General features: G+C 40.2%; 1 protein-coding gene across 1 annotated transcript in view; it reads left to right on the top strand.

Moving 5' to 3' along the window:
- Nucleotides 1-8,500: 8,500 nt before the first annotated feature.
- stk32b (serine/threonine kinase 32B) overlaps nucleotides 8,501-14,753 on the top strand; it is a 115,414-nt gene continuing 109,161 nt past the window's right edge. The window contains exon 1 of the mRNA XM_002939053.3: nucleotides 8,501-8,941. Coding sequence (XP_002939099.2) covers nucleotides 8,866-8,941 — 76 coding nt within the window. The 5' untranslated portion in view covers nucleotides 8,501-8,865. The remainder of the gene's footprint in view (nucleotides 8,942-14,753) is intronic.

The following is a 14,753-nucleotide window of genomic DNA, read 5'->3' as shown; positions in this document are numbered from 1 at the left end:
CTATCTATAATCTATCTATCATCTATCTATCTATCTATCTATCTATCTATCTATATCTATCTATCATCTATCTATCTACCCATCTATCTATCTATCTATCTATCTATCATCTATCTATCTATCTATCTATCTATCTATCTATCTATCTATCTATCTATCATCTATCTATCTATCATCTATCTATCTATCTATCTATCTATCTATCTATCTATCTATCATCTATCTATCTATCTATCTATCTATCTATCATCTATCTATCTACCCATCTATCTATCTATCTATCATCTATCTATCTATCTATCTATCTATCTATCTATCTATCTACAGTTGTATCTATCTATCTATCTATCTATCTATCATCTATCTATCCATCCATCCATCTATCTATCTATCTATCTATCTATCTATCTATCTGTATCTATCTATCATCTATCTATCTATCTATCTAATCTATCTGTCTGTCTGTCTATCTATCTATCTATCTATCTATCTATCTATCTATCATCTATCTATCTATCTATCTATCTAATCTGTCTGTCTGTCTGTCTGTCTGTCTGTCTGTCTGTCTGTCTATCTATCTATCTATCTATCTGTATCTATCTATCTATCTATCATCTATCTATCTATCTATCTATCTATCTATCTATCTATCTATCTATCTATCTATCTATGTATCTAATCTATCTGTCTGTCTGTCTGTCTGTCTGTCTATCTATCTATCTATCTATCTATCTATCATCCATCTATCTATCTATCTATCCATCCATCCATCTATCTATTTATCTATCTATCTATCTATCTATCTATATTTATATCTATATTTTCCAATATCTATACCAGTTGTAGCTGTTCGTCTCACAATAACCTTGGATATCATGTTCAGGAAGACATTACTAGATACAGAATATATAGCATTTACAATATAGCATACAATTTAGACCAAACATCTTTTTAGACCTACAAATATTATAGTAAGTGTTATAGAGTAGCAATTATGCAGCAAAGAACAAGGCACTGATTGCTTCACATGCAAAGACCAATACCAAAACATGTTTAAGTACAGGTATAAGATCTATTCTGGAATGCCTGGGGTTTTGCAGATTTGGGATCTTTTTGTAATTTGGATCACCATACCTAAAGTGTGATAACAAATTAAACATTAAATAAACCCAGTAGGATTGTTTTACCATCAATAAGGATTCATGCAGCTTAGTTTGGATAAAGTACAAGGTACTATTTTATTATTATAGAGAAGAAGGATAACAGGTTTCTATACCAGTATTTCAAAGATAAACGTTAGTCAATGTCAGTCAAGAGATAAAATATTTTGATTAAAGGATTTTATATTTCCCCCTATGTATTGACTATATAATAGCCAGTGTTACAGAACCTATACTATTGTAGTACAGAAATTCATGCAGATTGCCAAGTGACAAACACAGGTCCTGTTACTGAAAGGCTTCCACTTTATTTACCCAATACATTTTTTTGCACCTTAGAGCAATTATGATCCCATTGAAATAAAGGGAATGTAAGTCATCAAAACAAACAAATGTAAAATTGTTTGGAGCTCTCTTTTATTTTGCTGGTCACATTAATTTCTTTACAAGATATCAGCTGTATTTCAACTACAAATATAATGACTTTTAACCAACAGCACCACCTGCTGGTAAGTTCAGCCAATTGGCTACAGAAGGCTGAAAATTAATTTCTTGAGAAAAGAAATGTGATGCTGCAATATCATCCTGGAAAGGGCCAGGACAATACTGTCTTGTATTAAAAGGGGTATAATTTCACTTGAGGGAAGGGCAAATTTTCCCCTTTACAAAGTATTTAGAGTATGAGAAGCAGTTTTGGTTGGTTCAAAGCTATGAAGAAAATCTGGCCAGGTTGGGATTGTTTACCTTGAAGATGAGGTGCTTAAGAGGCATATGCTTTCTATGCTGTAAATACTTTTATCCACCAGTAGATCTTTCCTAAGAATACTAAAGTATCCCTTAAAGGAGAAGGAAGGGTAACAACTAAGTTTGCTAGAGTCCTCTATCAAAAGAAACACAGGATTTCTTGTCTCCTTTTTTGTAAACCTGTTCTTAGGGTATCTGACTTCCTCTCTCTGAAAAATCCTTCATTCCTGGGGCGAGTCTGCGCAGCTCTCTCCTCTCTCCCTTCTCCTGCTCCCCCCTCCCATTAGAATGCTCACTCCCCCCTCCCATAAGAATGCTAAGAACTCCCCCCCCCTAGGAATGTGTGATCTGAGCTATAATGACTAGAGCTGCAGCAGGAAGCTACAGGAGCTTCTAGGGCTCTTTATTTAGGTATGGTAAAGCTTTCTGCAGAATAAATATAGTGTTCTTGGTGGCACTAATGTAGCGAATCTATTGGCAGTAAAATGCCAAAATGACTTTCCTTCTTCTTTAAGATAAGAAGAAAGGAAGTTCTATCTTAATGTGTGAAAATGGATTAGTTTTTTAGTAGAATGCAGCCTACTTGGGTTGTGAAGAGGACTCCCATCCCCCAACTACACCCACCATCAATATTCCTAAGGATGAAAACACACAGAGCTACTTAGTAGCAGCTACTTGTCACAGCTACTAAACTCCAGAAAATCTCCTGCCATAGACAATACTGAGAATTGCCTCTGCTAAAACACATGTAGAGACAATTGTCAGTAAATGATCAGCATTGTCTATTTTAGTAGTCGTGATAAGTAAAGCTGCTACTAGTAGCTCTGTGTGCCCTGCTTCACCATGTTTCACAATAACAGTCACAGCAGGGTTGGCTACTTCCTCTCCCTACATCTCCCTTCTACTCTGTCTTTTATTATGAAGTACAGGGTTGTATTGGGGTGTTGGGGCAGTGGTTTGGTTTGAGAAGGGGGGGTGTAAATTGGTTTCATTCTCCTTTATTAAATATAAAGTTATTAATATAAAGTTATTAAATATAAAGTTCTACTGTTGAATACATTGAAGAGCTTCAAGAAAGGATTGGGTTCATTTTTAGTAAGGTTGCTTAATACTATAAGTACAGTCTTGGGACTGGGCATTTTGTGCTTTTCAGGGGAAGGCAGGAAATGTTGTCCTTCTGTGGCCAATTAGAGGCAGTTTTAAATAAGATACTTCTTCTGCCTCTAAATCAGCTAGACGTTGGGTAGGATTTACTTGGGCAAAAGGTTGATCCTGGGGGGGGGGGGGGGGGTTATGTTTCTTTTCTCCAGCTCATACTATGAAATCATTTATACACTTTGGACCCTTAATGCCGGGCAGAGGTAGATGTTCCTCGTCACTGAACACACTGTAAACATATCCCCAAATGGGGAGCTATTGCAGGAAATCTAGAAGTAAACACTCACACAGGCCTCAGTACCAGGGCGGAACGGGCCCATTACTGCTGCCTTTATTGCTCCACCATCATTTTATTTTGCAGCAGGAACACTGAGGCATTTATTAAGGTGGAAGGATATTTTGTTTGGCAAGGAATGGCCGTATTTGAATGCATGGCTTTTCAGTAAATCCCAGCGTCCCAGCATTCTGCTATTATTTACTGCACGAGGCACGGGCAAAAGCAAAACATATATGTATAATCTTGAATAACTCTTACTTCAGGTTAATGGCATTTTGAAAAATACACTACAAGTCTTCTGTTCTGTTCCGGAGTCGCCAAGTTTAAAAATATCCAGCAAGCTGAGCAAACAGACGCTATAAATGGCTCTTTCAAAAATCAGAGGGTGTCTGTCTGTCTGAAATGTAAGGTATGTCCAAGTAACCAGGAATATTTAAGGGGATCCCCACCCAAAAACTGTTGCATAATGAAAGAAAACATAGTTCTACGCAGCTTTCCAATATAAATTCATTACACATATTCTGTGGTTTAAGGTTATTTGTAAAGTAATTGCTATTAAAAAAGAGTCTGTTTGTCCCTCAGCCAGGCTGAATTTGCTTTCAATTATAGCAATGACATGTACAAACTTATAATTTCCATATATAGTTGGAATTTGGTAAGAATGACATTTTCATTTGTTATTGAAAACACAGCTTTTGGGTAATGATAATTATTATCCCTGATTTCAACAAGTGCAGGCAACCAATCAGCAGTTAGCTCTCACTGTCCTTATGCAGCTAGAATAAAGTAACACTAGATTAGTGCCAGTACTAATGCTGTCAGTCATTGGCTGCTCAAGTTAATGGGGAGCAGCAGGGCGCAATTTTAGGTTCTTATTAGCAGGCTGAAAGCACCCAGTATCTAATTTAAAAATGCTCTGTTCCACTTGCCCTTTAACTAGCTTCGTGTACCCATAAAAGTGCCTGGAATATTCTTAGTTTGTGTGGTGGGCTGATTTTTCCAGTCAACTGATTTGCTCGGCTGTTTTGCTTTGAGCGCTATACCAATGCACAGGTGTCTTGGTTGGAATGCTTGAGGTACAGGGCCATTGTGCAGAGAGTGGCACAGGTCCGTGGTGGAAAAATTCACCGTTAAATGCCCACTGTCACCAATACTGTTGCCAATTCATTGGCCTATCTTCCTGCTAGTCACTCTGCCTGTTATATATGTTATCACTTACCTTGTATCTTGGTCCTGGTATTGGCCCTTACCTGCCTGATCCTGCCTGTGTGCTGCCTGCCCTGACTTATTACCTGGATTTGAGCCTTCTTTACCCTTGCGGTGCTGTACATTAGACTTTTCCCAGCCTTGCCCACCTTGTATATGTTATTACCTTCCTTTATTACCCTCCCTGTGCTGCAATACAGTGTATACCTTGTCTTGCCTGCTTATTAACCATACCTGGGCCAGTTGCTGCCATCTGCCTTTCCTTGTACCTGCCTGTGCGCTAATAAAGTTGATCCTGTTGCTAAGCACCTGCCCTGCTTGGTTCCCAGTACAGGTTCTTCCTTCGTCCTCACCTCAAATCCTTTAAAATGGCCCCTGGTACTCTGACAATAGGGCTCAGAAACACAAATGCAGACTGGATGGTAATTTAGTATTAATGACAAAGAAAGAAAGTGATCTAGATATTATATTCATATTCCTTAAAATGCATTGAGGTGATGGAGAACCCAAATCAAATAGTAGCAGTAGCAATAGCAAGGGGGGGGGGGAGGGAGGTTATAGGTCATTGCTTAGACCTCACCATGAATATTACATGCAGTTTAAAGGCCTAGAGAAAAAGGCCCAGAGGAGCGCAACTAATATGATCCGTGGTCTCAATAATGAAAGATATCAGGAAAGGTTCAAAGACCTTAATATATACAGCCAAGAAGAGTGGTGAAATAAAACATTTATATATATATAAAGGGAAATAACAGGGTTCAGAAGGGGAGCATTCATGTTGTGTCCCCCGGTGCTAGCCAGTAGAACAGGGATCCCCAACCTTTTATACCGTGAGCCACATTTAAATAGAAAAAGTGTTGGGGAGCAACAGAAGCATGAAAAAGGTTCCTGGGTGTGCCAATAAGAGCTATAATTGGCTACTTAATAGCCCCTATGTGGCCTGGCAGCCTACAGGAGGCTCTGTTTGGCATTATACTTGGCTTTTATGCAACCAAAACTTGCCTCCTAACTAGAAATTCAATAATAAGCCCCTGCTTTGAGGTCACTGGGAGCAACATCCAAGGGGTTGGGGAGGAACATGTAACCCCTGAGCCACTGGTTGGGGATCACTGCAGTAGAAGGTAGGAGAAGAACTTAAAGGACACATAAAGAAACTCGTCTTCCGATAAACATGTGTAATGGCTACCTGCATGGGTGGCACCACCCTACACAGCACCAGCTAACCATTTTACAAGGAGCAGGGTGCTAATGCTTCAGACAGTGGGTAGAAGGACACATTAGAACATCAATAGTCCTTTCCAATAGGCTTCTTCCATTGGATTCTCATTGAGCAACTGATTTCTTTGCAGAGCTATGTTAGTGGGGTTTCCAGACGGAAATTATGCAAACTCAGTTTATTTAAGGGCTGTGTAAACTGAAGCAGGGAGATTCATGGCCATTAGTACATGTTGTGGTACAGTCATAAACAAACCTTTTAAAGAACACAAGTGTAAGTGTGTTATTGTATTTCTGAGTATAGTTCAAGAGGCTTTTCATGTCCGGAGGGAAAAAGTCTTCATTGATGATGGGGCCCTGGAACAAAACATTATATAAAGCTCTGCCAATGGCTCTTTATCTGTTGCTGAAGTACAAGTCAAGTAGGGCTGCAGAACAGGTAACACTGATGTACATTATTACTGCTGCCTTTATGCCCTACTGGCAATGCCCATTATTCCTACTGTACCCTCATCCTCCCACCTGCAACTGCTGCTGTCTGCTACAGTATGTAGGAAACACAAGGATCAGAGTACAAGGACCACTGCAGTCCAGTAATTAACAGCTGCCTTGATTAGGAGTTGCTTCCAGGTTTGTAAATGAGCCCTTAAGTGTGGGCCCTTGGATATACAATAAAGCCTCGGGTACAAACGTATGATGTGAGCCTATAAGCTGAGAGTATTTCCCATGCCCCTTGAGATGTTTATAGAAGTGTTACCCACTTGTGTCTCTCACCAAAGCCCATAGCTATCAGTTGTGTGAGCTTTGCCCAAATCTATTACATTTAGCCACAGACCTTGCTGTTTGCAATTGACAAAAATACTGCCATTTGGAGTCTTGTTGGTGTTCCTGATACACTAGGAGATTTCAGTAAAATTATTTTTACCACCCCCCCACCAGATATTTCATTCTCTACTTGTCTTATTATGTAGTCTCTGAACTAGTTTAATAACCCTTCATGACATTTTCTCTAAATTATATATATTATTATATAATTAGGTTATGTAAGCCTAGATTGAAACTCTATATCCCAAGTAATGTCATTTTCTTTTCCTGACAATATTTCCCCCTAAACGTTGCTGCTTTCTGCACAGCTTGGCTCTATTGCTTATCTGTTTCTCTACTGTTGCTAGTATCATCTATTCCACTGCCACCGATGCCATATAGATATCACAAGAACAACCTACATATGGATCTTTTTGTGCATTATCTATATTTTGTATTCTTTATTATAGAACTTTCTCCCTATAGTCTCTGCTATATAAGAACAATCTACAATAGTCATTTTGTTGTTTTCAATGGAAATGCTGCAGGCTGGTCCCACTCTACCACTTACTTGGGGGGGCAGCCCCACAATTTAGAAGCCAGTGGCCTAAAGGGACCACATACTGCCATGACAGACTTACCCAACATGAAATGTGTTGTAGCCACTATAAAAGGCAAAAGGAAAGAACTGGAAACTCTCTCTATATTTCAGCCCATGCCTTAATTGTCAGCTTGCCTGTATAGTGAGACTAATTAGAACCAAAAGCAGCACTGTATTCTCCAATGAATTTCACTTCAGCTTAGAGAGGATCAATCATCCTGACACCAGACTGCACTAAACCTGCTCCTGCATTGCAGTTATAATGGTTGGGTTGTGTGATGTCCCTTTGCTTCCCTTTCTGGTCTGGAAATGAAACAACAAATACATTTCTACTGAAATATATTGTTTATTGTAAGGATTATCCTCCCACTGTTTCCTTCCACTCAAGAAACCATTAGTAAAATGCGAGGGTGTAACTTTATTCTGTGCATAAGCTTTTCTGCCCAACATATTTGCCCCAGTGAAGCCATTCTGCTTCCAATGATAGCACCATCTAGTGGACATGGCTTGATGGTGCTTATGCTATTACAAATGGAGGAAACCAAGGCAGCTCCTACTAACTTATTGCAATGCAAACATGCAGAAATGAATTATTTGGGTCTATAAAAGGTAGCCAAACAGCTATGGAAGCAAAGTAGACAAATTAAGTAACAAAGCAACTGTCAACTTTAGAATACACACTTCTTGATAATTACGAATATAAATAATTTTGCAAAATTAACTTGGTTAAACCAATGCGATTCCAAATATTTTGGTTCTGCAGACTGTAAAAATTTGAACGAATAAAAGGCAAACTGCACAGAGAAACGTACTGGGAAGGGTGCATTACACCCGTAAGACCAGCAGAGAGCAGTGCGGTCACAGCATATTGAATGGCTTTGTTACAGAAGAATGAAATACTGTATATAGCGCTGCGCTTATTACTACAGCTTTGTTCATTCCAAATGCAGCGAGAGACTTCGCTCCTTGCCAGATTCATTGCTGGATATAAACCCATTAACCCTTTCACGTATTATTTATTACATTAATTACATTGCAAAACAATGTATTTAGCGGTATATGTTCAATAATTATATAGAAAGGGGGAATAATTCTGTCACGGATTGCTCTGCCCATTTATAGAGCCGCTCATTTGCTACTAAATAATAACCCAGCTAAATGAAGATGCTGGGAGTTTCACTACAACAGGTTGGATGGTGCCTGTGTGTAACTATGTGTGAGTAACAGCTGATTTGCTGATATAGTGCCCTATCACTAATACAACTAGCCCTACCCACCCCAGCCCCCCCCCCCCCCTCTCTCTGTCTCTCACTCCCCTAGCACATTTCCGTGCGATGTCGGTGCGATGCGGAGGCATTTGGAGAGGTTGCGCTGCTGCCTGCCTCAGGGGAGATGGGGGACTTGCGTGTGTGTAGCAGACAGCCAAGCTCAGAGAGGATTCCCCCAGCCCACCAGTAGCCGGATACCTGCCCGCAGCTGCTGATGTAAGTCGCACATCTCACATTTGGGCGACAAGAGTTGGATGAAGAGGAATAAAAGAATGGACGGCAACATGCAGGAGTTACTGCTCTGCCTCCCCCTGGAACCCACAACGTGTCTGATCCCCCGGGAATAAAGTGCTGCCCTGGCTGCCATCGCCCTCCCCTCCCCTGAGATGCCGGGGTCCCTTCCTTACACTACAGGCGTTTGCGTTACTGGGGATGCTGACAGCTCTGCGCACTATTATGGGCGCTAACCATTCGCACAAGGCTCCGGTGTTTGACGAGAATGAAGAAGGTAAGGAACTGTCCGGCTCTCTGGTGCTGATCCTCCCAGCGCTGGGCAAGCGCAACCCTCATTCTCTAAGCATCGCTATTTGCACTGTCGCACACGTGTAGCACTCTATACTCTCTGCCAGTCACACTATACTCTCTCTCAATCAGTCACACAAGTGTAGCACACTTATACTCTCTATCAGTCACACTGTAGTCTCTATCAGTCACACAAGTGTAGCACTCTATACTCTCAGTCACACTATACTCTCTATCAGTCACACTATACTCTCTATCAGTCACACTATACTCTCTATCAGTCACACTATACTCTCTATCAGTCACACTATACTCTCTATCAGTCACACTATACTCTCTATCAGTCACACTATACTCTCTATCAGTCACACAAGTGTAGCACACTGTACTCTCTATCAGTCACACAAGTGTAGCACACTGTACTCTCTATCAGTCACACTATACTCTCTATCAGTCACACAAGTGTAGCACTCTATACTCTCAGTCACACTATACTCTCTATCAGTCACACTATACTCTCTATCAGTCACACAAGTGTAGCACTCTATACTCTCAGTCACACTATACTCTCTATCAGTCACACTATACTCTCTATCAGTCACACAAGTGTAGCACTCTATACTCTCAGTCACACTATACTCTCTATCAGTCACACTATACTCTCTATCAGTCACACTATACTCTCTATCAGTCACACTATACTCTCTATCAGTCACACAAGTGTAGCACACTGTACTCTCTATCAGTCAAACTATATTCTCTATCAGTCACACAAGTGTAGCACACTGTACTCTCTATCAGTCAAACTATACTCTCTATCAGTCACACAAGTGTAGCACACTGTACTCTCTATCAGTCAAACTATACTCTCTATCTGTCACACAAGTGTAGCACACTGTACTCTCTATCAGTCACACTATACTCTCTATCAGTCACACAAGTGTTGCACACTATACTCTCTATCAGTCACACAAGTGTAGCACACTGTACTCTCTATCAGTTACACTGAACTCTCTATCAGTCACACTATACTCTCTATCAGTCACACAAGTGTAGCACACTGTACTCTCTATCAGTCACACTATACTCTCTATCAGTCACACTATACTCTATATCAGTCACACTATACTCTCTATCAGTCACACAAGTGTAGCACACTGTACTCTCTATCAGTCACACTATACTCTCTATCAGTCACACTATACTCTATATCAGTCACACTATACTCTCTATCAGTCACACTATACTCTCTATCAGTCACGCAAGTGTAGCACACTGTACTCTCTATCAGTCACACTATACTCTCTATCAGTCACACTATACTCTCTAACAGTCACACAAGTGTAGCACACTGTACTCTCTATCAGTCACGCAAGTGTAGCACACTGTACTCTCTATCAGTCACACTATACTCTCTATCAGTCACACTATACTCTATATCAGTCACACTATACTCTCTATCAGTCACACTATACTCTCTAACAGTCACACAAGTGTAGCACACTGTACTCTCTATCAGTCACGCAAGTGTAGCACACTGTACTCTCTATCAGTCACACTATACTCTCTATCAGTCACACTATACTCTCTATCAGTCACACTATACTCTCATGTGTGGCAGACTATACTTCCCCTGCGTGTCTCTTTAATATCATCTGTAGGCACCCTCTCTCTGTTCTGTGTCAGCACAAAGGCACTGATTCTTTTATTCTTGTGCAAGTCACACACATTTCCAACCCTGTAAGAATAAGACTACATACAAGCAATAAACCCAGGACTGAAGTACTTATTAATACAGCTTGAAGGTTGCCTTTTGAATGAGAGCTTACATTCTAGATCTCTCCCTCTCTCAATATATATATAAACACACACACACGTATAAAGGAGAACATCCCCACTAGAAAGTTAGTTGCCCTTGTGCTTCCAATGTAGTTGGAAGGAGTAAAAGCTTCTCTATATAGAAAAATAATAGCTAGTGGTGATAGGCAGTCTTTCTCTACTGGTGAAATTTTAAGACTTAAATATGCAACTAAAGTGCAACTAAGCCCTGCTGAATTGTATTATGGGCAGGACTGCTGTGCTTCTTCCCATACCCAGTAGTGCTATGCACCCCCACTCAAGCTAATCGTAACATCCTTACTCCATCAGTGCAACCTTCTTATTTAAGTTTTTGGACATGGTAGAAGACGTGCCGCAGCAGGGTGCCGGGTACCTCAAAACTTCGGGTACATTGCCCCAGTAATGCCACCAGCAAGACTTGAAAGAGGAGGGTTGCACAGAAGGAGCCCCAAGGTGTTTGGTTGCATGGGGTCTTGTGTCTTTTCAGACACTGAAGGCAAGAAATATGGTGAACAAGTAGTTGTGACTGATGAGCTCTGTCCAACTGAAGTACAATTCCCAGTAAGTGCAAAGGTAACCTTCCAAAGAGACAAAGGGGAATACGTATCTTATTCCTGCATTTAAGCACTCTCCTCCATATACTGTTTTTTATTGAAAAATATACTTTATTAACTTTATTATATATATATATATATATATATATATATATATATATATATATAATATAATATAAATATACAAAAAGTAAACATTTACTTTTCCGTTCATTCATTACTTTTGCATTATACTTGCACATTCATAATAAAGCAATGGAGGTAGGGGGAGTGGATGGGGGGTGGGAGATGGGGAAGGGATGTGGAATTGAAATGCCCAAAGCTTTATTTTCCACTTAAACTTAAGACAACAAGGGAGGGATGGGGAGAAGGAGAGGGGTTTTTAGTCCTCTTCTTCCTCCATATACTGTTAACACACATGAAAGGACTTTTTTTTCCAATACTGTATTGCATTAAGCAAAACCCAATGACACATCTAAGCAGAGCTACTCTGCACTTTAGGGTTCAACAGATGCACATTTCATTGCAATGCTGCTAATTAGTGCCGTATAGCTGGCAGAATGTTGTGTTTCATGTAGGGATGCACCAAATCCCAAAATAGTATTTGTATGATTATTTGTTTGACTATTTGTGTGACTACTTTGGGATTTGGCCGAATCCTTTGTGAAACATTTGGCTAAATCCCAAAGAAAGGGTTAAAGAGAAAAGGTGATAATTACAGTCAAATTCTACTGAAAAAGGCTCTATAAACATATGTCATGGTGCATATACATACTATACAGTTAGGCAGCAATTCTTCATTCCAAGTGGGAGGTGGTTTCTAAGCAGCAAAGCTACACGACTGTCTCCATATTGATTTTCTTCAATAGTAATTAAGGGTAAGTAAATAAAAAAAGAGTTGGACAAATCTATTTTGATGCCATTTCGCTGTACTGCCTTCCTCGAGGATTACTAGAAAGGTCAAGTAAGCCTGGTAATACGGATTACCTGTATCAGTGAGCAAGAACTGGAATAGTTTATTATACAGACACCCAAATGCTTGGGTAGCTCTGAACAATAATCAGATGAAGCTCACAAGGAAGAGATTCACATGTTGTCTATATTTTGAGGGGATAAAATCACCCTTGCTTATATCCCTGTCATCTGCAAATGAATGGAAAGGTGTACTTTTCCTTAACATAGGGATTCATTGGCAGACATTCCTGAGCACAGCTGCCTAATGTATCCCCAAATCTCCAGGGAGCGTGCTGCTTTAACAGACTAGAAGCGAATGAGTTTCATTGTTTGCCAGCTCACACCATTGGCTCTTTGCAAAGACTATTGATCCAGCTTTTTTTAGGGGGTTTCTTGAAGTTTTTATTTATCAATTTTCAATTTAACATGATACAACAATACAGCATTAGAAAAGGAGAAGAAAAGGGAACAAGAGACGGAAAAGAAAATGAGGCCAGTTGGCCCAGTTGAGCCCAATAAGTAGAGCAGGGATCCCCAACCTTTCTTACTTGTGAGCCACAGATAAATGTAAAAAGACTTTGGGAGCAACACAAGCACCATAAAAGTTCATGGAGGTGCCAAATAAGGGCTGTGATTGGCTATTAGGCAGCCTCTATGCACACTATCAGCTTACAGGGGCTTTATTTGGTAGGAAATCTTGTTTTTATTCAACCAAAACTTGCCCCCAAGTCAGGAATTCAAAAATAACTCCCTGGTTTGGGGGCACTGAGAGCAACATCCAAGGGGTTGGGAAGCAACATGTTCCCCCAGAGCCACTGGTTGAGGATCACTGAAATAGGGAGTTAAATGGATCATAGTGATCAAGTTGGCCCTTGGGGCTGATGGTCCAGTCTGGGGCCCCCAATCTCTTCAAACTTGTCAGGGCATCCTTGTGCCAAATATACAGCTTTCGTTTGGGCAGAGAATCATTTACAAGCTTGTTCCAAAAACCCATTGGATGAGGAGTTAGTGACTTCCACTGAAGTAGAATTGCTTTTTTGGCATAGTAAAATAGTTGTAAGTAACAAAGCTTGGTTAAATTGCACATGGGTAGTGTCCCCAGCAGGCACAGACTGGGGGGAAGGATGTTAGGGAGATCAAGAGTATTTCCTTTATATGCCAAGATGTCTTGCCAGAATTCTCGTATCCGAAGACACTCCCAAAAACATGATAGTAAGCACCCACATCATTTAAACATTCAGGACATACATCTGAGGCACCCTGGTATATTGTTGCAATTCACTGCAGGGTTATCTGTAGAAAGGAAGTAGCGAGCATATCTTCCAGGAAGCAATCATCACGCAAGCAAAATGTCATAACATTTTTCAAAATTATAAATACGGTCAACGATACTAAACTACTTCTAGTAGCATGTCACAAAGGTTTTGGGTTTGTACAAACATATGTTCCCCCTCAAAAGTCTCTTAATGTTGCCATTTTACTATAATCTGGCTCATGTGTAATGTGCATCTGTCTTATATTATTGTTGTCATTGTCATCTTTATAGTTACTCTCATTAGACTCATTGATATCCACTGATTGGCCAATGAAAGGCAGCTGTGCTTGTGCATTAACAGTCACATTTGCTGGTGTGTAAATAGTCCTTTAGTGTTTAGTAGGTTACAATACAAGTCTTCCAAAATTCGATACAAAATACCCAACTTGAGAGCTTGGAGACTTGCCAGGTTGTTAGATGTGCTTTGTTTTGTAGAGCAAATACTTGGCATCCCTTGATGTTGTAGACTGCGAATATTAAAAATAAAGCAGTAGATGCAGACGTCAAAAATTGACAAATGGAAAGGAGACCAGGCTTACATAGGGTTAAGAGGAATGGGCAGAATGGTGAGGGAGAGTAAGTTTAAATGGCTGGGGAGAATAGACGATGGAGGAGAAGAAGAGAGGTTCAAAAGAGGACAAAAGTTGAAGGAAAGGCAAATGAAACAACAACAGAAAAGGAGAAACCAAGATGCACGGAGCAATAAATTATTAATTCACTCATGGAAAAGAGGACAAAAGTGGTTGGTGGATTCTGCGCCAAGGGTTTCCTGATGGTCCCAGTAAACCCACTCTGAAGAGAATTCCCAAATATGACTACTGAACCATTACCATATGGTACTAGGGATGTAGCGAACCTCAAAAAGTGCGAATATTCGCGAACTTTGTGAACCCCATAGACTTCAATGGGAAGGCGAACTTTAAAACCTAGAAAAGCCATTTCTGGCCAGAAAACTGATTTTAAAGTTGTTTAAAGGGTGCCACGACCTGGACAGTGACATGCAGGAGGGGGATCAAGGGCAAACATTTCTCTGAAAAATACGTTGTTGACACAGCGTTGCGTAAAAACGCAAGCTATTCCTATGTATACGCAAAGGCAGCTGGCAGACCTAGCGGAAATACGCAGCTATTTTGCAC

This window comes from Xenopus tropicalis, chromosome 1, assembly GCF_000004195.4.
Source record: "Xenopus tropicalis strain Nigerian chromosome 1, UCB_Xtro_10.0, whole genome shotgun sequence".
In the NCBI taxonomy this organism is placed as follows: domain Eukaryota; kingdom Metazoa; phylum Chordata; class Amphibia; order Anura; family Pipidae; genus Xenopus; species Xenopus tropicalis.
Note: the sequence above shows the minus strand (reverse complement) of the source record. Positions and strands in the feature narration are given on the sequence as shown.